This window comes from Phalacrocorax carbo, chromosome 21 (assembly GCF_963921805.1).
Source record: "Phalacrocorax carbo chromosome 21, bPhaCar2.1, whole genome shotgun sequence".
NCBI classification, from domain to species: domain Eukaryota; kingdom Metazoa; phylum Chordata; class Aves; order Suliformes; family Phalacrocoracidae; genus Phalacrocorax; species Phalacrocorax carbo.
This window is the reverse complement of record NC_087533.1, coordinates 1,672,490-1,693,879: the sequence shown is the minus strand read 5'-3', so window position 1 is coordinate 1,693,879 and position 21,390 is coordinate 1,672,490. Positions and strand designations below refer to the sequence as shown.

The 21,390-nt window shown below is 50.1% G+C and overlaps 1 protein-coding gene across 4 annotated transcripts in view; it reads left to right on the top strand.

The window, feature by feature from the left end:
- Nucleotides 1–21,390, top strand: part of ETS1 (ETS proto-oncogene 1, transcription factor) — a 78,015-nt gene that overhangs the window by 39,882 nt on the left and 16,743 nt on the right. For all 4 annotated transcript variants that reach the window (XM_064471015.1, XM_064471014.1, XM_064471017.1 and 1 more), the window contains 4 exons: nucleotides 13,225–13,344; nucleotides 14,018–14,218; nucleotides 17,588–17,665; nucleotides 18,600–18,848. In XM_064471015.1, coding sequence (XP_064327085.1) covers nucleotides 13,225–13,344; nucleotides 14,018–14,218; nucleotides 17,588–17,665; nucleotides 18,600–18,848 — 648 coding nt within the window. The remainder of the gene's footprint in view (nucleotides 1–13,224; nucleotides 13,345–14,017; nucleotides 14,219–17,587; nucleotides 17,666–18,599; nucleotides 18,849–21,390) is intronic.

Genomic DNA, 21,390 nt, shown 5'->3' with positions numbered 1-21,390 from the left:
AAGCTGGGCTGTGTCCCCTCCCAAGGCTCAAGGAGTCATCGGGTCCTCCCCCCCTTCATCCCGCACCCCGTTGGGGCGTCATTTCCCCCCCCCCCAGCTGCCCCACCACTCCCCATGGCAATTTATTTACTCATCTGGAGGGCACATCCCCGGCGGTCTCTTGACTCAGCAGTCCGGGGCCGATGGGAGCCGCGGGAGCAAATTCCAGGCAAGAAATAATCTCATGACTTGTCTCGGAAAAGATTGCTCCGAAAAGATCCCCTTACGGTCACGGAGTGCTCCGTGCCCGCCCCTCCAGCAGAGCCCTGACAAGGCTCCCGATTTCCCAACCTCAGGGAGCCAGGGCGGCCAGCCAAGGCAGCCCGAGGGGACTCGTTGGACCTTTCTTCCTTGGAAAAAGAGGGATGGATTTGGAGATGGGGGTGGCACAGGGGCCCCGGGGCTGGTGCCAGTCCCCCACCAGGGCGCAGGGTTGTGGGGAGCTGGAGCTGGCTTGCCAGGGCAGGGAGCCCAGAGCTTGGGGTTGTGTTGATTTTTGAGTCATTCCTCCTTTTTCTTCCCCCGCTTTCCAGGGAGGGGTTTAAACCCTTCCTTTGCCCCCAGGCAACTTCGGTTCTTCCATCAGTGCTTTTGCACCGACACCAGCGTTACCTTCAGCAGGGCTGGCACCGTGGATGACTTACGAATTGTATTTATGCTTTTTTTCATCATATGTGTCTCTCTCACCCTGGCCTTTTTTCCCCACCTCCTCCTCATCCAGAATCACTTGGGTCCCATCCCCTTTTGAAGGCACTTTGGGAGGTCTGGTCCCATGCCCAGTGCTGGGGATGGGGTGAGATTAGACCAGGTTGGGAATCGAGTATCTTTGCAAACCTGCATTTTTCTGGGAGAAAGGCTGGCCCCGTGGGCGGGCAGGGCTGCTGAGCTGACAGCTCTCATGCCTCCTTGTCAACCAGGATCAAGGCTTGGGAGCACATGGCTCCTGGGGCTGTGACCGCAGGGACATGGGTGTCTGCGGGTGTCCTGCCTCCCTGGGAGGGTGCCCGTCCACTGCGGTGGTCATGCTGCCTTTTGAGATGAAGATGCCTGGGGAGAGGCACCAGCCTGTGGCTCCCACTCCCCATATACTTATGGTTTCACCCCATTACTTACAATTATGTACTTATTACTTACCTCTAAGCAGCAGGAGCTTGGGGCCGAGCCGCTGAGGGCAATGGGGAGGCTTGCACCCCCAACACACCCATCCAGGGCCCTGCCGAAGCTCCTCGAGCTTGTTACAGTCAGTGGAGGATTCCCAGAGATTCTGGCAAGGGCTCCTGGCTCCTGAGTCGCCAAATGACACCCCTTCCACCCCCTCCTCCATTTACGTCTCCTTCTAATAGCCTCTTGGCCTGAGCAGCCGAATTCAATCAGCCCTTTCACCATCTGCTCCCAGGCACTTCTGCTGGGGAAGGCTCGGGGCCAGAGAGGCCGTAATTCCTTAATAGCTTCCGGATGCTGCGCGCGGGGTGGATGCGAGGGCTGCGAGTGTCTCAGCCTCTCTCCCAGCCTTCCTTGAGGTTTCCAAGCTCGGGCTTCCTCCGGGCAAATCTAAGCACCTCCAGCCGCTCTCATTTATCCCTGCCTGCCCTTCGCTCTCCCGTCTCTCCGGGCTGAGGCCAATAGGTGACATAATCACCATCCTGGACAACCCTTGGCTCTAGGATGGGGATGACTGAAGCTGATGGGGCAGCCCATTTCATCTTTGGCCGCTTTCCCCTGCTCACTCCCACCTTCTTCATCTTCCCAGGGCTTTGTTTGGCCCAATTTCTGTGCTGGTCCCTTCCCTGATGGGAAGTTTCCTAGAAGTTGGACCTGGAAAAGATGACCTTCCTGGGGTTGGTTGGCAAAACCCTTGCTCTCCTGCATGGGGTCGCTTGATAACCTGGAGGTTGCATGGTGTAGCCTGGAAGGGGCAAAGCCCAGGAGCTCTGTGCTTGTCCAGGGGTGGAGGAGGCTTAATCTCAGGGCTCTTCAGCTGCCTGCTGTGCTTGGGAAAATCCTCACCTTCGTTTCTTTGCTTAAAAATAATAAAACCAGGAGAAGCGTTCTTGGGATGTTGTGAGATGAAATTGGTTTGGTGCCGAGGTGCTGTCTCCGGCATGGGCTGGAGAGTTTTGGTTCCCTGGTTTCTTTCAGGGCCCTCCCTGGCCTCTGTCACTGGAGGAGCTGAGCAGCCTGGTTCACCCTCCGGGGACAGTGCTGTGCTGGCAGGCAGCATCCAGGGATGGCCCAGTCTGTCATCCCCTCCTGGCCCCAAGGCCGATGCGGAGCTGACCCTCGTTTGCCTCGCCCTGGCGATACCTTCGCTTGCACGGCTTTCAGCCCAGTTAGCAAAATCCTCCTTTGTGGCTGCTGGGGCCATCTGCTGCTGTCAAAGCATGCCTGCCTCAGGTCTGGCAGGTGGAAACATTCGATGTGCAATGGGTGTAGAGCGTGTGTGGCTCTCGTCTGTGGGATGGGGCGTGGATGGTGCTCACAGAGGTGTCATTTGGTGGCATTCATGGAGTCATAACCCTGAGGGCTGCCTGGGGAACCGAGAAGATGGGGCTGGCTCAGGCAGCAAAGCAAAGAGAGCAGGGCTTTTGCTCTGAGCATCTTTTGCCTCTTCTGTTTAGTTGGTTCTTTCTCCCCTCCTGTTAAATGATGCTGTGATGAGAGATGCAGCTAGCATAGGGAAGATGCTTGGAGCGTGCGGTGAATATTGTGAGCTACTTCGGTTTTGATTTCAGCTGCAGGGGGCTGTTGCCTGTATTTGTGAGCCACAGGGAGGGAGGAGGGATACCTTCAGAGAGGAGGCGTCAAGGTACTTGCAAGTGCAAGTCTTCAGTGGCAGTAAATCCAGTGATGCAAAGAAGTAAATCCATATCTAGCGCAGGGGAATTAGAGGTATGTGGATTGTTACGCTACCTGCCATCTCTTGGCAGCTGCTAGCAGAGTTGACTGCTTGCTCTAAAGAGTTATAAATAATTTTGTTGATTAAAATGATTGATTATCCTTGGTCTAATATTATTTAGTCAGAGCAAACAGTGCTGAGGTTTACCAGCCGTGCTCTGACCTCCCAACCCTGATCTGTTTGCAAAAAGCCTGTGCAATTATTTGTTTGATTTCAAAGCTAAATACCCTAATCTCTCCTTTTCTCCTTTGCTAACTGCAAAGGCAACTGGACAGCTCGGCCTGATAAGGGAGGACAGACCTGGAGTCCTTGTGTGCAGTGGCAGGTCCCTGGGCAGAAAGGGACGAGGTGGTGAGATGGGGACCTGAAGGTCACCCGGTGAGGATGGGCTAAAGACCTTGGGCTTTTCTTCCTCTGCGTGTACTCGCCTTGCTCACTGAGCGCTGCCTGTTCTTCCTGGGCAGAGCTGAAATGCTCCCTGCTGTATGGAAAAAAAGAACAGATGCTATCAAAAGCCTAATATTAGAAGAAGGGCTTTCTCTGGGTAAGGCAGCAGCAGCGATCCCTCTGCAATCCATGGGGGATGTGATATGCTGCAACTTGCACCCTCCCATTGAGCAATCGGCCGCGTTTTTTCGCCGGCTTGGCTGTACGTCTGGCTGGCGTTGCCCTGAAGGGAAGGGTTGGCCAGGAAGGCTGCGGAGGTAGGGGTGGGATGGGCGGCAGGAATCTGCAGCTGCAGAGCGATGTGGCAAGCTTCGCCCTCGTACCCTGCCGCCCTGGGGCAGCGTGCGTGCTCGGGAGGTGACCCGGAGCTGCCAAGCCTCCCTTCCTTGTCATCAGCTCGATCCCTTCTGCATCACTGGCTTCATGCTCTCTGCATCGTGCGGAGATGTCCTGGGCTTGAGGAATGCTGTAGGAATACCCGTGGGCTCCTTCCACTTGTGACCGATAGGCAGTTTTATTATATAGACACCACCAACATGTCTCCACAGCAGGTCCAGCCCTTCCAGCCTTAACAAACATTCTTGGTTTATGAATGAGAGAGCTGGTGAGTGGAGGAGAGCAGCTTTGATGTGGAGGGAGATATTTTGGGCGTTGAACATCATCCTAGCTTAAGGGCACTTCAGACCGTACCCTGCCATGTGGTACCCTCGTGTCTGGCATGACGTGGCATCGGCTTAGCCTTGGGGCAAGGGCTAAGGCCAGGACACAGAGAGATCAGTTTATGCAGGACTTGGGCTGAAAATCAAGTGAAGGTTGGGGAAATCCTTGGGACAGACAGATTGGAGGCATTTGGTTGGGCATCTGCATGTCTAATCCCTTCCTGAGGCAAGGATAATTGAGGCTTCTTTTTAGGACCAGTGGGCTCCCAGCAGCAGGGCCATCTGTGGAGTCCGTCTGCATCAGAAGTGTGTCGTAGCATGGTGATGGGCAGCCCAAATAATTGGTTTTTCATTGTGGACACGGAGTCATTTCACGTGGCCGTGGATATGCAATGAAACCATCCTGAGCTGTGAGGTCATGTGTAGCTGCTTTACAAAATGTGTCGGTATGACGTGTTCTTCAGATGTGTAGAGGGGTTGGGATCTCTTTGTGGGGTGATGAAAGAGCCCAACATGAGTGAAGCTTCCTTGGCCCTTATCCCTACTGCAAGGGGACAGCCCTGCCAAGAGGTCTCAGCCTTCCGTTTTCACACTTCTGATCATGACAGCATCTTCCTCGCACAATGTACTGCCAATTAACCTCAACCCGGCCTTGCAAAATCTCTGCTCTCCCTGATCTGGGAGACTTATCACGCGTGGTTTGGCAGCCCCATCCTTCCCTGGAGCAAGCAGCTGGAGGCCTTGGAGCTGAATCCCCATTGCGTGTCTGTCCATAGCCCTGGATGATGACGGAGGGGGAGATTAATATCTGGAGGAGAGAGTGAGAGCTTGTTTGGATAGAGAAATGCTCAACCTCAACTGCTCGGGTACAACTGCAGCAGTACCTTGGTAGCATCCCGTGTGTGCTTTTGCAGCCCGGGGTAAATCTATGTCAGGGTACTGGGATGCATCCTTTTCTTGGGACGAATCCTCCAGTTGTATCACTTCTTCATCAAAGATGCCAGAAATGGCATCATCAGCCAGAGATTTGAGGTGAGAAGAGCAAAAGTCCTGGTTTTAACCTAGCCGGCAAGAAATGTAAGCTCTTGCGGGATGGTGGGAAGCGCTGGCTGTGGATGACCTGGACCACCGTCTCCTCCATGGAGTGCCAAAGCCCAGCCGTGGGTTTCCTTTGGGAGGGCTCAGGCCGTGGTCTTGTGGCTGTGGAATCCTCCAGGGTGGTGAAGCCAGCATGGCTGGCCTTGCAGGGCTCCCAGCCCAGCCCAAAGAGAGCGAGGAATTTCAAGAGGCTTTGGTCCTAGGCGTGAGCCATTCGAATACCTCGGGCACCCTTCCAAGAAGCAAATGAATATCTAGTTGTTTGTTCAGTGGGGATCGCTGGGTTTTTGGAGTTGCTTTTTTTTCCTCTCCTTTTTTTCTCATTGCTGTTGAGCAATTTGAGCTTTGCTGCTGGGACTCAGGGTGCGAGGAGCCAGGTTTTAGCCACTTGTTTGCAAAGGAGCATCTCCCAGAGCTGGAGCATTGATGCGGGGCAGCTGACACGGGCATGACCTGGACTTGCTATTTACACTTGACCTCCTTTCAGTCGGGGCTGGGTGTCCATTACAGGCTTTGCTGAGCCCACCCCGTGCTCCCATTAGTGTGTGTGTGCCTGTGCATGGGGATTAGAGCTCTTTAGCAGCGTTGTTAGCGGGGATTAGAGCAAATTATCACAGGGGAAGCATGTCTCATAGGTTTGCGCAAGGCAGGGAGTGTCCTCCGAGCCCTGCTAAGGCAGGATCGAAGGCAAACAAGCCTGAAAGTGAGACGCTAATCCTGTCTTCGGAGGGGATTGCCTGGTTCACATGATGTTTGACTGGGAGAGTGTGGGAGTGAAGGACGATGAGGGCCTGACCGCTGCAAGAGGAGGCTTCGACTGCCAAGCAGGAGTGGTTTGGGCACGTGGAGGTTGTTCCTCGATGCCTCTGCGTTAGCTGCAGCCTCCTGGGCTGGCTATCTTCAGAGTGCTGTCCTGTAAGCTCAACCTCCGCACGGGTTTTGCATGGGTTTAATTAACCCCAGACCCTGCTGTCAGGCCGGCGGGTTCAGAAAAGGCTTGCACAAGTTTTTAGTTGCGATGCTGTCAAATCTAAAGTGACAGAAGCTGTTTCGAAGCTGAATCAAGAGCGTTTGCCTTTGCGGGGGGTCTTGTGTTGACTTAAGGGCGGTGCTAGAGCTAAACCGCGGCAGCCTCGTAGCACAGCCTAACCTCTGCTGTTGCTTCTTCTGGATGGAAAAATCTTTTTGCTGACTGCTTTGCATAGTTTTGATGAGCGTTGTTAAACCGTGGCCACGTTCCCCAGCCTCAGAGGTGGCTGCATCTCCCCAGTGCTCGCTTTTATCCATCCTTCCAGCAGCTGAGGTGGGGAGGATGAGTGAAGCCCTCAACCGAGGGAAGCCCTGCTTTGAGCTGCTTTGGGAAGGTGAACTGTAGGTGCTGTTGCTGCCTGCTAAGGCTGGGGAAACTTTCCTGTAATTGCAGCGAGTGTTGACTCAAACCCTGTGGTTTTGCGTAGCTTTGGTCCAGGGGTTTCTTTGGCACTTCTTTCCCTCCTCTCCCCCACAAAAGCCGGGGAGGACCGAGCGAGCTGACCACCAGGCTGCTGTTCCCCTGTGAGCTCCTGGGATTGCAGGGGATGCCGCGTTCCCAGGATCTCCGTCCAACACCCACATTGTAAAGCTGGAGGGGGGAGAGAGAGAGAGGGAGCGGAAAGGAGCCTGAACGAGGGCAGCAGGCAGGCTCGGAGGGTGAAGCCTGTGACTTTGATAGTGTTGGGATAATGGGTGAAGCATCCTTTCACCTGCCGGTGCTGCTGCCTGGTTCCTCTCCAGCTGCAGGATACCCAGAGCCAAAGCAAACCCTCCCTAACCTTTTGGTTGCTCTGTGTCCAGTTTTGCTCATGGGCACCCCTGAGCATCCTGCTTGCACCCATGCAAGGGTGTCTCCATTTTACAGAGGGGTGAAGCAGTTTACCTCAAAGCCCAAGGCTGAGCAGAGCATCGTGACATCTCACCCTCACCTTAACCTTTCCCCTTCCTTGCTCCCTGTGATGCTCTAAGTGCTGAGAGTCCAAACTTGGAAGAAATGCTTTTATCTGCATTTAGGGAAGACAGTTTTCAGGCCCTTTATTTAGGGGAAGAGCTCGCCCCCATGACACACCACATCTCCATAAGAAAGCTGCTGAATGCCGGAAGAAAGCCGGCTTTGTTGTGCTTTCTGCAGCGCTAAGCAGTGTGGGCTTTCGGTTTCCTCTCTTGTTTTTCTCTTGAAGCCCAGCTTTCATCTTAGAATATTTATTTTTCACTGCTTGAAGGATAAAAAAAAAGACTTTTTTTTTTTTTAAAGAAATATATTTATTTTAAATTAAAATAGCAAATGTCTGTGCCTTTTGTGCCATTCCTTGCAGAGGGAAGCAGGGCTGGTCTCTGACAAGTTGCTGCAGGAAGGGGAATCAAATCTCCCCTCCATACTGCCCAGTCCTCTGCCTCTCCTTCCCCTGTCCTGTTCCCGCATCCCCAGCAAACACCTCTCCCAGTGCCCAGCCCTTCTACCCATCCATCCTTGCTTCCCAGTTTTCCCTCTGTTCCCTTTTTTCCAGCTTTCTGTCCAGCTTTCCCTTTACCCCCCCCTGAATTTCACTACCCTTTCAGTCTGAGGAGCCCTAATTGGAACAGGCCGGCTCCTCTCCTGCTTCCTGCGTGGGAGTGAGAGGCAACGCTTGTGAAAACAGTTCAAAAGTGCAGACAAATTTTTGCCTAATCCTGCCTAAATAACAGGGGGCTCAGCCAGGGTTATTTGCCTGGGTGTCCCTGCTCCAAAGTGGGGGCACCTGGGAAAGGCAAAGCTGCCCCGGGGGGGTGTGGAGGTGCCTGGTGGTGGAAACCTGAGATGGGGAGATGGTGCCTCTGCCATGCCCGGGCTGCTTCGTTGGGGAGCGTGGGAAGGGTCTCAGCTCCTGGCCCCCCTCTCCCCAGCCTCCTCTTATCCTGAGAAAGATTTCTCTGCTGCTGAACCCTGCCAGCTGGGGGACCTTGGGAAATCTTCTGTGTTTCAGTTTCCCCCATCCCTAACTCTGCTCTAGTTTTGGTCCCCAGGAAGGCTGGGATAGAGGGGGCTTGGCACAGAGCGGGGACAAGTGTCGGGCTTGGTGTGGGGTGGACATGGCGGTCTTGGTGGTCATGAGCTCACTGTGGGCACAGGGGAAGAGGGTAGGAGAGCAAACCCGTGTACCTCCTTGCAGAGCCTCTGAGAAACTCCTCCTGCTCCATCACATGCATCTGGCAGTGAGGGAATATCCTGGACCGTGGAGACCTCAAGGTGGGGCAGCGCTGGGAGCTGTCATGCACAGGGGCTCGGAATTGCATCTCAGCTAGCTCAGGGCTCAAAGACTGAGGTCTTCTGAGGGAGACAGGCACAAATTCATGCAACCCTTGGATACACAGCCTGAGAGAGATGATTTTTCTTCACTCTCTGCAGATTGTGTAGTTCGAAGCCAACGTGCATCTTCTCCCAAAACTTGTCCCCATGCCTCTTTCAAGCCACCAAAGGGCCCAAAATCCTTGCGGTATCAGCACGCTGCGGGGTTACTCTCAGGCCTGGGAAGGGGAGGACATGAGGAGGCTGGGCTTTTACCTGAGACAACAGCGCCTTGGGTTCCTGACCTTGGTGTCCATCCATCAGAGCAAGGGCAGGAGGGGGCCGCCGGGTCAGCAGGCTCCACTCTGACCCGCCGTACATCCATTTACACGCAGGCTACTGGGTAAAATAGCGGGGACCAGACAGGGACACACTGGGGCTTTTGATGGGAAAAAAAGTGAGTGGCCGAGAGGAGCTTTAAAGATGCATTGACCCTGAGTGGAAACTCGGGTGAAAAATTACTTTGCTCCCATCCTCCTGCTCAGAGCATCTTTTTTTTTTTCCTTTACTGCCATTTATTTTGCTTGTGCAATCAGATGCTAATGCTTTGGCATGCAGCGGAGTCCCTTGCATTTTAAGGTCAAAATCCCTACAGTTTGTAAATCATAGTCCTTTAAAAAGATCAGATGCATAGAAATAGTTTATACATGCGGAGCCTGGTGAGAGCAGAGTGGGAATTTGGCTGGGAGATGAACTCGGTGATCTTGGCCTCTTTGTCCGTTTGCTGGCTGGTTTTCTCCCAGGCTCCTCGCCTGTTGGTGTAGCACCTAGCACAAGCAGGGTGGTGGGTTTTGGGCAGATCCCCCTTAGCATAAAACCCATCTAGGGATGCGGCGCTGGCTCACGGCAATGTCAGGGTTGTTACTATCCTCTTGTCTTTCTGAAGTGCCGTCCCCAGGGATGTCAGGGAGCTGAAGGAAAAATAGAGGTCTGGTTTTGAGAAGCCCCTGGGGTCTGAAACAGAGCCCCAGATCCCTCCTTGCTTTGGAAAGCTGCAACCAGAGGAATAGACGTCCCTTTCTGCCTTCCCGCCATGCAAGGCAAATTACTTATCTCTGGTTTACAGATGCTGGAGATGCTGGTGACATAATTTTCCAGAGTGACTGCAACTCCTGTTAGTATTTAAAAATCAAACCATAACACCCTGCCTGGTCTCCCAGGAGGAAAATCAAATGCAGTTCCCTGTCAGTGCAGCGGCAGCAAGAGGAGGACATGGCATCTAGGCAGCAAACTGCACGTGGCAGCCGTGTCGATGAGGCTTTAATGGGCGTCATAAAAACGATACAGCAAACCGAGTCTGGGATGCAACGCCGTGGTCGCCTAGCCCCTGCTGCTTTTCGAATTAAAACGCTGCAATTTCTAAGCTGAGCTTAGGTGTAACAGCTGGGTTTGGTGCTGGCTAATGCTTCTTCCCATACATTTCTTCTGAGCCCCTGTGTGTGCACACATGCATGTGTGTGTGTACTTTGTGGACAGCAGGAGGTACACAAAAGGAGACATTTTATTTGTGCAAGATTTGATTAAAATCTTGGAAACAGGTTTCAGATGGCAGTGAAAGCTGAAACCGGGGGCGCAAAGCCCGGATTGCTTTTGTTACCAAAATTCTGCTTGGCTCTGACCTTTAGGCATCCCAAACTGAAGGCAAAGGACTTGTCTGTGGGTGCTGGAGGACATCACCAGGGCTCAGTTCCCCTCCTTGGGAAGTAAATCCCTTGCATCCAGCAAAGCTGCATCAGGCAGAGCTGGGTAAAGGCCATGCAGATGCAGGGACTAACAAAGAAAATGGTATTTAAGTAAATTCAGTATCTCAGAACCAGCAGAGGCAGAATTCACATTAAAAACTGTCCATCCCCCTCCCCGTCTCTTTCAGATCACACGGCTAAGGCTTGTCCACAAACACGTATGCCGAGCTTTACAAACACGTTTAGTTTTACACGTGTGAGCTTTTCTATAGATGTGGGACACTGCTGACTAAAATAAGGCTTCTGCAAGCGTTAGCAGGCTTGGGGCTTTTTGACTGTTTTGTCTTCTGAAGAAATTTTAGCTAGTAGCTACGGTCTAACAGGAAAAAAAGTAGATGATGTTTCAATCCTAAATCTGCCAAGTACAACGTATTTTGAAAGAGAAGCCTTGAAATGCACATTTAGATTTATTTTGGTGTGTTTAAATAGAAAGCCTCCTCTGGCACTTTGCTTTTTAATTTTTTTTTTTTCCTTTTAATTTGAAAATAGACTGTTTGCTTCTCCGATGACCTCTCACTGGGAATCGCTTTTAAGTCTTCCCTGTTTTGACATGTTGTTTGTGCAGAGCTCAGCGTTCACCTTACTAAACTGAAACCTTATCCCCCGCTACTGAAAAATTGATTCGCTGGGTATGTGCAAACCCAACCCCATGAATCCTGCAGGAGAAAACGGGGGATCGGTGATAGGTGCTTGCTTGTGTTGCAGAGATAAAACCACAATTTTGCACGCATCTCACCTTGCCCTGCTGCTCTTCGTGGCTCGCCTAAGGAGGTCACCTCTGCACAGGTTTTCATGAGTGATTCAGTGTAAAAATTGGGGTTAGAAATGTTTTCTTAGCCTAAATCTGACTCATCTTCCCATAGCACCCGGGAGCAGTGAACTGCCGTTTAACCAGCCGGCGGAGGGGAGCGGATTCCTGGGTGGTCCCTGTAACCACAGAGCACAGAAAGCAAAGCATTAAAATGTAACATGAGGATGAAGGGAAAGGGGCACTGAACCACTTTCTCCCAGTGTTATCTCAAAGCAGCAGATGGAGAACAGAGATAGTGAGGGTGGCTGCTCTTTCTTCTGTGCCCTCTCCAGCCAAATCCAGTAAATAATGAAGTGTAATTTGCCAAATAGCCTTTGAATGTATTATTTGCTTTCGGAGGTCCCGATACTTCCACTGTGGCAGGGAATCCTTGATTTATGCAGTGGGGTCAGGCAGAGGAATTGGGTCCCGAGAGGCCCGGTGTCAGGGGTTTTACTAGTCCTACCTGAGCAAAGAGTCGCGCAAATCATTACGTGAGTGCCTTGGTGGCGTTTAGGGGGAGCTGCAAATAGAGGGGGTGATTTTGTGTGTCTTTCAATTGGGGACGGTAGGTCAAAGGTGCAAAGATGGAAGCAGAAAAGTGGTTCGGTTTAGTTTGGCGGTGGATTTGCATTTGATGCATCCAGCTGATGATTTGGGGATGCTTTGCAGCATGGTCAACCTCACCCTGTGCTGCAGAGCTGCACGTGGATGCTTATCGACCCAACTTCCAGATTCCCAATTGCAAAAAAAGCCCCAACATTGTGGTGTTTGGACTTTAAATGACGCCTGTGAGTTTGGCTGCGGAGGATCCCAGTCTGGTCAGGCTGGAAGGCAGCGTTGTTGCACTGGGCTGCCCGTGCTGGGCCGCTGCAGTGCTGTCTCCAGCCTTGACTCGCCGTTGCATTAGGGATGCACTCAGCTGCAATTTGCAGGTATAATGGCTTATTAAATCAGAGCTTAAATTAACTTAGAGTGATGGTAAGCTGAGGTGGCTGGGATTTCCATAAAGCAGAGAATTCTTTGACTTTTGATGCCTACATCCAGACATTCATGAAAACACCTAAAGAGCTTGCGCATGTTGTAATTTTTCCACCGAGAGCTGAAAAATTTCCAATAGGTTACAGTGCTAAACCAGCCGCAGGTGGAAGATTTACATAGAAGACTGGTAAAGTTCAGTCATTTGAGACAGTGGTTGTATGAGACTTTCCTTCTCTGCGAAAGATGTTTTTCAGGAATGCTTAAAATATATGAAAAAGAGCCAAACCTTTATTCAGATTGAGGGTTTTGTGTTTTGTTTTTTTTTTTAATTTTTTTTTAAACGGTTGCTTTTGTTTATGAAACTCTTTGGCTACAAATATCCGCCTCCTTCCAAATAAATTAGAAAAAGAAAAAGAAAGGAAGAACTTTGCTTCTCATCAGGACTTACTCCAAGGCCCGGCTCTTGGCTTGGCCCCGCGCTCTCCCATGGGGGCGGCCGCGTATTGTTCAGTGACTCACTCCGAGTTGTGTCGCTCCGTGCTATGGACTGCTCATGATGTAACTCTGTGCTAACGTGGGATTTTCCAGCTCTTTGTTTTCCCTCCCTCCTCAAGTGGGTTTTCTGCCGGTTCTTCATCCTGCCTCAGCCTGCTGTCAACTTACTTTTTCCAAGATTGCCTGTGATTCTTTAAAATTTATATTTTCCCCTTGCTTTTCTTTCGACTGGGGTGCCCAGAGGTGGGGCGGTAACTCAGAGGTGCTTTTCTCCCTGCTTTTTGTTCACCCTGGTGTGGGACTCTGCCTTCACTGGCACCTGGAGCTGCTCAGCTATCTCCCAGGCTCCAGACGCCAACCTGGAGTGACGAAGCCCAGGAGGCTGATGCCTGTAAAGGTCTTCGAGATCACCATCAAATTTCCAGTAGCACATTCACAGTTGGCTTGTAGGGAGACCGTTCGCCATGTAACCTAGCTTACCAGGCATACCTTGTGTATGCCCTTTACGTACAGGCTTATTCTAAGCCCACGATTCTTTTTCATGTGTTCGAGTGCCTGCTTATGGACTTGCAGGGTTTAGGTGTAGGGCTAGAGGGTCTGAGTGTGGAAATTTTGGAAGAAAAAAGTTTTATCTGTTTTTCTGATGATTCAATAGCCAGCACAACTCCTGTCGTCTTTCCCAGTCCTGTGTCCTTATGGCCATTTTTCTCTCCTTTCAGATATGGAATGTGCGGATGTGCCTTTACTAACTCCCAGCAGCAAAGAAATGATGTCTCAGGCATTGAAAGCCACCTTCAGTGGCTTCGCAAAAGAGCAACAGCGGCTGGGAATCCCCAGAGGTAAGACATGGCTTCCCAGTGAGCTGCTGTGGCAGACACAGAGGTCATGTCCTCCTGCCAGGCTGCCCTTCTCCACATCTGCCATCCTTTGTGTTGATTCTCTTCAGGTGGTATTGCCTTGTTTCTTGGCAGCTTCAGCTGGAAAAATCTAGACATACAGGCAAAACCTTTCAGTACCACTTGCGACCTACACCTGTTTGACAGATTGTGCCTGTCTGTCCTGCTCACCTCTGCTGCGTGACTGCTCTTGCAGCTCTGGGGACCTGCTCCTTTGGAGGCAGCTCCAGCACTTGTATTTGCAAATCATCTCCACCATACGGAGAAGCAGCAGGGACGCTTTACCAGGGGCTGATGACAGGGAGAAACCAAGCAAAATAGAGAAAAGGGTGGGAGAAAGGGTCAGAGGACTGGTGGAATTGTTAAAAGTCCCAACCAAATCCAAAACTTGTTCCTTGTATGAAATTGGTCTGCAAATATGACTGATCCAAACTGCAGGCATGGTGTTCCCCCACCATTTTTAACTTTATGCCAGTGGACTCCCAGTCTGTATGGGATGATTCTGTACAAGTGCTTACCCACTGGGACAGCTGTAGCACTGTTTGTGTCCTGTCTTCTGGGGAAAATGGTTTATGATTGCTCATTAATGGATCTCTTCTACAACCCCTTGGTGCAGACCCCCAGCAGTGGACGGAGACGCACGTGCGGGACTGGGTGATGTGGGCGGTGAACGAGTTTAGCCTGAAGGAGGTGGATTTCCAGAAGTTTTGCATGAATGGAGCTGCCCTCTGTGCCCTGGGCAAGGAGTGCTTCCTGGAGCTAGCGCCTGACTTTGTGGGAGATATCCTCTGGGAACATCTGGAGATCTTGCAGAAAGGTGAGTGCTGGAGTCTCCAGGGTGAATGGCTCACGCCGTCCTGGCTAGCCTGGTTTTGGGCCTTTCCAAAGACCTTGGCTCGCAGTCTGGCTGTGCAATGAGGTGTTCACCTTAGGCTTTAATTCCAATAAAAGCAGCTTTCAAAGCCCAACTTTCCAGTAGGATTTCAACTGGCCGTCCCAACCGGTAGTGGGCAATGCAAATCCTGGCACTGCTTGAAAGAGGAAGGGTGTCTGCGCCGGCCACTTGGCAGGAATCCACAGCGGGCAAGGGTGCTCTGCCTGCCTGGAAACCATGGTGGGATTTTCCAAAGCATTCTTCCTCAGCTCATTCAGCCCCCGTTGTGAATTTTACTACTTCCTTTGGTGGAACGGGGTGCAACAATACCACCAAAATCCCGCCCTAATTTCCCAGTTGCGAAGGGAAGCTGCTTTGCTTTGTTTTGTGTCCCAGAAGGTGTAATGGCATTTTGTTGAGTGGCTGTCCCCCCTACAGGAGAAGCCATCTTTGCCAGTCTCTGCACAACAGCATTTAAGGGCATTAATATTCATTGACTGAGGGGACACACATTGATTATTGTTGGCGATTTTCATAGCGTCTGGATGCCCAAGCAACGCTTAACCTGGGAAAGAGCAGGTGAAGAGCTAAACACCTTTAACTGAGCCACGAGCAGGAGCAGCAGCAAATTCGGGCTCTTTCTCTAGCTCCTCTTCGTGCAGCGCTATTTGCTTTCCTGGAATATCCCTTGTGCTGTCATGCCGACACTGCGTGCCTGTCAGCGGGCCTGTACTGGTAGCAGGAAGGGGAGCAGAGTTATGCCTTCCAGGAAACCATTGACAAATGGATGTTAATTGCTGATTACTAATTTTACTGCTACCTGTGGTTTGCAAAAGGTAAACACAGCTCTTCTCAGGGTCTGTGCGCGCCAGGCTGTTTTTCTGCTCTTTGACTCTATATCTGTTCTGTACTTCTCATTTTGCATAATTTTTATTGAGTGCTTATATCAACAGCAAGCAGTTTAACCAAACAAAGCGAAACGCTGCGGTCGGTCCCATTTCTCCTTGCTATAAGCCATCGCTTGTAACGCAGCTCTGCCTTCCCGCAACCCTTCTTCATTTGTTTGGGCTGTAACCCGCTGGAGAGGGGTGCGACATGCTCCCGGTACTGGCTGAGGCATCGCAGCTGGGTTTGCAGCTCCCTCCTGCAGATTCCCCAAGGCATGGGGATGAACTCGGTGCTGTAGTGTCACAGGAAAGCAGGGATCGGGTGAACACACGAGTGTTCAGATGCTGCAGTCGTGAGGATGCAGAAAGTCTGAGACACACTTTTACAAAGAAGCTGGAAATCTTTGTGCCTGTTGCAGCTTTTCTTCTGAAAGGATGAGAAAGAATAAAGCTGAATTTCTGTCTCAACACTGTTGGTGTAGCCCTGGGAAGCAAGAATTCTCCGTTCTGTGTTCAGTTTTACTTTGTCACTTCTTGCACAAGCTTTCTGAGCCTTAGCTTCTATGCTGGGTTCTTAACACATTTCCCAGAAGGACAGTGAAGTATTTGGAGACTTACTAAGAAGAGCTTCCAAGAAATAACCAGCCTCACCCCAAGGACTAATTTCTGTTCCCTCTAAGTCATGGGCCTCATCTTACTGGTAGTACACCCCCAAACCCCTGACAAGATCTGGGTCCTGTTGTGCTGGTGCTGTACAACCATAACGTGCGAAATTCTCCCCATCGCATCTCTCCCCACGCAAGAGGAGATGGTTGTCTCCGCTTTGCAGCTGGGGATGTGAAGCGTGAAGAAATCAAGGTTTCCCCAGGCTCACCCAATGGAGTCAGAGTCCCAGTCGCCGGTCCCTGTCTCTTCCATCTTCCCCAGCCACCCGCCGTCATCACTTGGGGGTGTGGATGCTGGAAGTGGTGGTTAACCCCGAAACGTTTGGCTTTACCTATAGCGATGCGACCGCCGGCACGGGGTCGTGCTGGGACAGGGTGTGACCTTGCTGTCCCTTCAGCTAACGTGCCTCCCTTGTGAGCGCTTTCTGAGAGTGACTCATGTACCACAGGCTGCTCAGGGTTTAAAAACGGCAGCAGATGGGCGACTTTTCCCTGCATGGATTTGGGTGTTTTCGGGCATATTTTTCCCAATTTCTTCCTAAAATAACCTCCTCCTCAGTTACCAGCAGTCAGCAGTGCCCTCCACTTGACTGTAAGCATAGCTGAAGGTTGCTCTCTTTCTCTGTGGTCACCCACCCTGCCCCTTGGCAGACACCGTGGGGAGAGGAAAAGAGCGTTTCTCATTAGGTCTCTCTGTTTGCACAAAACCTCCTTTTGTTAGAGAATATTTTCCACCCTGCAATCCCCAGGAGAGAGGGCCAAAATTAGGCTCCTTGCAAGCAAATGTGCGTTATCTTCAGTTCGCTTCTCTTTAGCCTCAGCAGAAATAAACATAACCCGGAGTTGTCTGTGTGTTTTTTATTTTGGTTACCCTCTGCAAAGAAAATAAAATCTCCCATGCCGGTATCTTTGCCCACATGCCGTGCTGGAATGAGTAAGGTGTTAATGGAAAAACTGGTCAGGGTAGGAGCAATGTGGCTTTTAGATGGGAAAGCAAATTCAGCACCAAGCCCAGGAGTAGCAAAGTGCTTGGAAAAAGCAATGGGAAGCGGAGAATCTACGCTTTGATGTGATACGTGCTCTTTCTCAGTGAATTACACCTATAGAAAGGCTAAAGTTTTACATGCTGCCCCTATATAGACCGTGGAGTCTGTATCAGGAGTTGGCTGATGGACAGTGTGACAAAGCTTTTCTGAGCATGGGATCCTCTGCCTGCATCAGGTGTGAGGTACAGGGTGCTGGGTAGGCTGGGAATTAGCATTAATTTGGGGTTGTAGGAGCTGGGTTTGTTATGCATTACCCACTCGCTTGCACACACCTACTGCTGGTCTAAAAATAGGGGCTTTTTCAGGAAAACAGCTGTCCTGGTACGGTAGGGTTTTTTCACGAACTCATACATGTAAGTGTGACAAGCAATCCTCAAGACAATGAAAGACAACAGAAATTAAGGCAAGCAAGGAAATGATGCAATTAGTGTTTCAGAACCACCTGGAGCCTCTGGTTGAGAAAGTTGTTCCTGTTTTGTTTGGTTTTGTTTAAATCGGGCATCTTGCAGTGAGATTTCCCGAAGGAACCCAAGTGCATCAGGCACTTGTTTCAGCAGGATTTCAGCTCCCAACTAATTTCTGTTCCTTTGAACATCCCAGTTTAACCCAGAGGGGAGCATTTTAGGAAGTTCAGACCTCTCTGTATTACAGCAAGTCTTGCGAAGCACAATATGCCTATGGACATGTGACATTTCCTTCCTTTTCTCTTTGCAGAAGAGGTAAAACCATACCCAGCAAATGGAGTGAATACAACATATCCAGAATCCCGCTATACTTCAGACTACTTAATTAGTAAGTCTCCATTATCAGCATCATTCTGGTGCTTCCAGACATGAAAATGCCACATACTAGAGGTTTGTCTGCATTACATGAGGACGGCACCACACAGTTGTTGCTCTGTTGCGGCAGAGCACGCAAAGTGTGTCATTTTGTCCTGCCTGGTATTTTGGGTTTATGTAGAAATGATCTTTATTTTTGGGGGACTGCCTTGAGAGGCCATAATCTGACTTTGCAAGCGTGATTTGTTTGAAGCTGTAGCTCAGGAGACCTGAACAATGACCTCAACAGCCCAGAACATTAGGAATTTTAAAGACCTTATTAAAAAGGGGGGGCATGGAGGAAGAAGGCGTAATTCTGAATTGCTAGGTAGGAGCCTAATAAGGAAAGAGATGGGTCATCAATCTAGACTCCCGCGCTTCCCATTGCCATTGCTTTGGAGATGTTCTTTAAGGGCATTTGAAATCTGTGATGTATTTCATGAACCAGCAAAAAAAAACCCCAACTCACCTGAATTGGGATTCCGGGCTCCAGCCAGCGAGGAGAGGTGACCATGGAAGTGACTCATCTATTACAGTCATCAAGGAAACCTCTTTGCCCTATATCTCCTTTGCTGAGTCTGTGCTCTTCATGATTTTCCAGCTTTTTCCCACTAGCAGCTTGCTTGAGAGGAGTTTGGCATAATGCACCTTGATGATGGTTGAGGATGTCTTATTTTTTTAAATTGCTGCAATTATAAGACACAATCTCTCTGTAGCTTTTAGAAACCTTACTTGAAATTAGTGCCCAATTGTTCCAGGTATTTTATATCCAGAGACAGTCTCCTCTCACACTGCAGACCTCAAATCTCACTGCGCTGTGGGAGACTGGAGGGGGAGTGAGCGACCCTCTGGTTTCTTTGAGCTGCTCGTGTTCGGGTCATTTTTTGACGCTCCCATTCTGCCGGCAGGTTATGGCATTGAGCATGCACAGTGCGTGCCTCCCTCGGAGTTCTCTGAGCCCAGCTTCATCACAGAGTCCTACCAGACCCTCCATCCCATCAGCTCGGAAGAGCTCCTGTCCCTCAAGTATGAGAACGACTATCCCTCAGTCATCCTGCGTGACCCAGTCCCGACGGACTCCCTGCAGACAGACTACTTCACAATCAAGCAAGAAGTAGTAACGCCAGATAACATGTGCATGGGACGTGCCAGTCGAGGTAAAATTGGGCATCTCCCAGGGTTTGGTTGGGTTCTTGCCACCTCTACCTATATCAGCATAAATGCTGCCTTCCCCTCTGTAGGAGATGTATTTTGGGGGACCAAGGCCATCAGGGCACCAAGCAATGCTGGGGACAAAGCCGTGTATCTTCTGAGGTTGAACTCCCAGATGCATTCCCTGCCGGCTTCGAGCCCTCCCTGACCTTCTGCCTGGGGAAAACATGAAGAAAGTCTTTTCTCTACTCTGCTGCCTGTTTTTATAACATCTGCAAAAATGTAGCAAATGTAGTAGGCTTGCACTTTGATGTCAAACTTGAGTGAAGTTGAAACAGGCTTTAAGGTTATTAGGGATGGCAGACTGCTATGTGGTTGTATAAATACGATTTTCCTAGGAGGCCAGGCAAAACCCCACAAATCCTTCACAAGTTCTCATCAGGAACTGCTGTCCAAGGCTCTGAAGGATTTTACACTTGATGATCCAAAGTCTTTATCCATTATCTCCACTGATTTTGAAGGCTGTTTGGTTGAATTGATCATCTGTTCTGATGAACCCAAGCCCTGTGCTTTGTTAGGAGATGCAGGTGTCATGGCTTGAGTCAGCGACAGAGCCGAAGGACCCCCTGAATCCTTGTGCTACAACCCTACATCTCCAAATTGTTATAGGTACATGATTCCTGTTTGAGATGATGGGGTTTAAGCACCTAAACACGTCTGAGGATCTGAGCCCAAACGCCTTTTCAATTAATATTATTAAATTCCGAACACATGGGGCCCAGATGCCTGACTACTTTGTGATTACATCGCTTAATGCAAGGCTGAGGATCTGCCTCACAGTATATATTCAAAGCAAAAGTTTAATCCATAGAGCTCAAAGTCGCTTACAAAGGGGTATCATTATCTCCTGATTCCAGGTAGGGAACCTGAGGCAGGGGGAAGAGATCTGACCTGCCTGCGATCGCGCCCTGAATAGAATCCAGGTGTCCCCATGCCTAAAATTCATTATAGTAGCGTGTTGCTGTGAGCCAGGTTTGATGTTCAACGTTTAAACCCATTCATCCAGCTACGAGAGCTGAGGATGGGCTGGTTCCCAGTGAAAGCCGGAGCCCCTTTGCAGGTCTGCATCGCTTACGCATTGCTCAGTGGAGCTCATTTTAAGTTTCTCATTCTTTTTCCGAGCTGGGAGAGCTAATGACACGAAAGTTAGTATTTGTACTATCACCTCTGCTTCTGCTGCTGTCTGAGTGTTAATATGTGAGAAGTGACTTGGACGATACGGTGGGCCAAAAGGGCAGCAGTGTTATGATTTTAGGTAAACTTCTCTTTCTGGGTTTGTTTTTCTCGCTATCTTTCATCAGTGTCTTTCCCTTTTCTTGACCTTTTCTTTAACATAGGTGATTTCATAATAATTTTCATTGAAATGCAATGATTCAGGCAGGCTTTTGCAATTGTACTTTGAGCCTGTTCTCACTGGCAAGCCTAAAAAGGCTCCAGGGGAGGGAAGAAAGAGCCCTCGACTCAGGCTGTGGCTGTGCTTACAGTAACGCTACATTTCAGCCATGTAGAAAGGCCTTTGGGTGGCATTAATCCTCCCAGAGCAGTGTAAAGAAGCCTTAATATAAGGCAGAGTCCAGCTTATTCATATTTATGTATGTCTTTACCTTCTACTGTATGAAAAGCTTAGTCTGTCGCCAAGTCAAGCACTTCAGCAGTGGGAAATTCAGGATGAAGGTTTTCTAGACAGTCGCCTTTTGTCTTTCTTTGTGTGAGCTTTAAGAGTTAATTCTGTGGTCCCATGGGAGTTGTTTCACCCTGCCTTATCAGTGAGGACGTCTGGTTGGAAAGTGTAGCTGCCAGACCCTTAACAAGTTGCTCCTGAGTAGGTGCAAGGCGTGATTTTTTCCAAAGGCTCACATTTAGGTCACATTTAGATGAATTTTCAATGAAATGACCTAAGTCACTTCTCCAGCACTGTGGCTCTTCATCTGTCAGATTTTTAATTCCTTTTCTAGACGAGCTTGTGCCGCAGGACTTCTCAGGGAAGTGGTTATGCCAATTAATGAATGTGCACAAAGTGGTGTTAAGTTTCCCCTTGCAGGATTCAGGAAGCGATTGAAGTGTGTGCTGTAAGATTCTCAAAACACTAAAAGAAAAAAAAATAATTAATTCGAAAGCATGGCTATTCCCAGCAGAATCAAGCCAATGGATTGAAACTTCAGATGATTCTGGGCCAGCAATCAGGGCAGAGCCTGTGGTAGTTGAGTCTTCGCAGCAAGTGCTGCAACAAACTACAACACAACAAATATTTGGGGGAGTGTGCCAGCATCCTTCCACGTTCCTGTTCCCCTGTGATTTACTATCTGGGCCCAAGCTGTGGGTAGCTCTGCCAATGGAAATTTCTCCAGGAGTTCTTGCACAATCCCAGCAGCTGTTTTTAGCCCAGTTTGGGAAATTAGTGAACTTGAATGATCCTGTTACGCTCTTAGTTTGTCAGTAAAGATGTTGAGCAATCGGCAGCGTACGGAAGATCAGAGGGAGCAATTT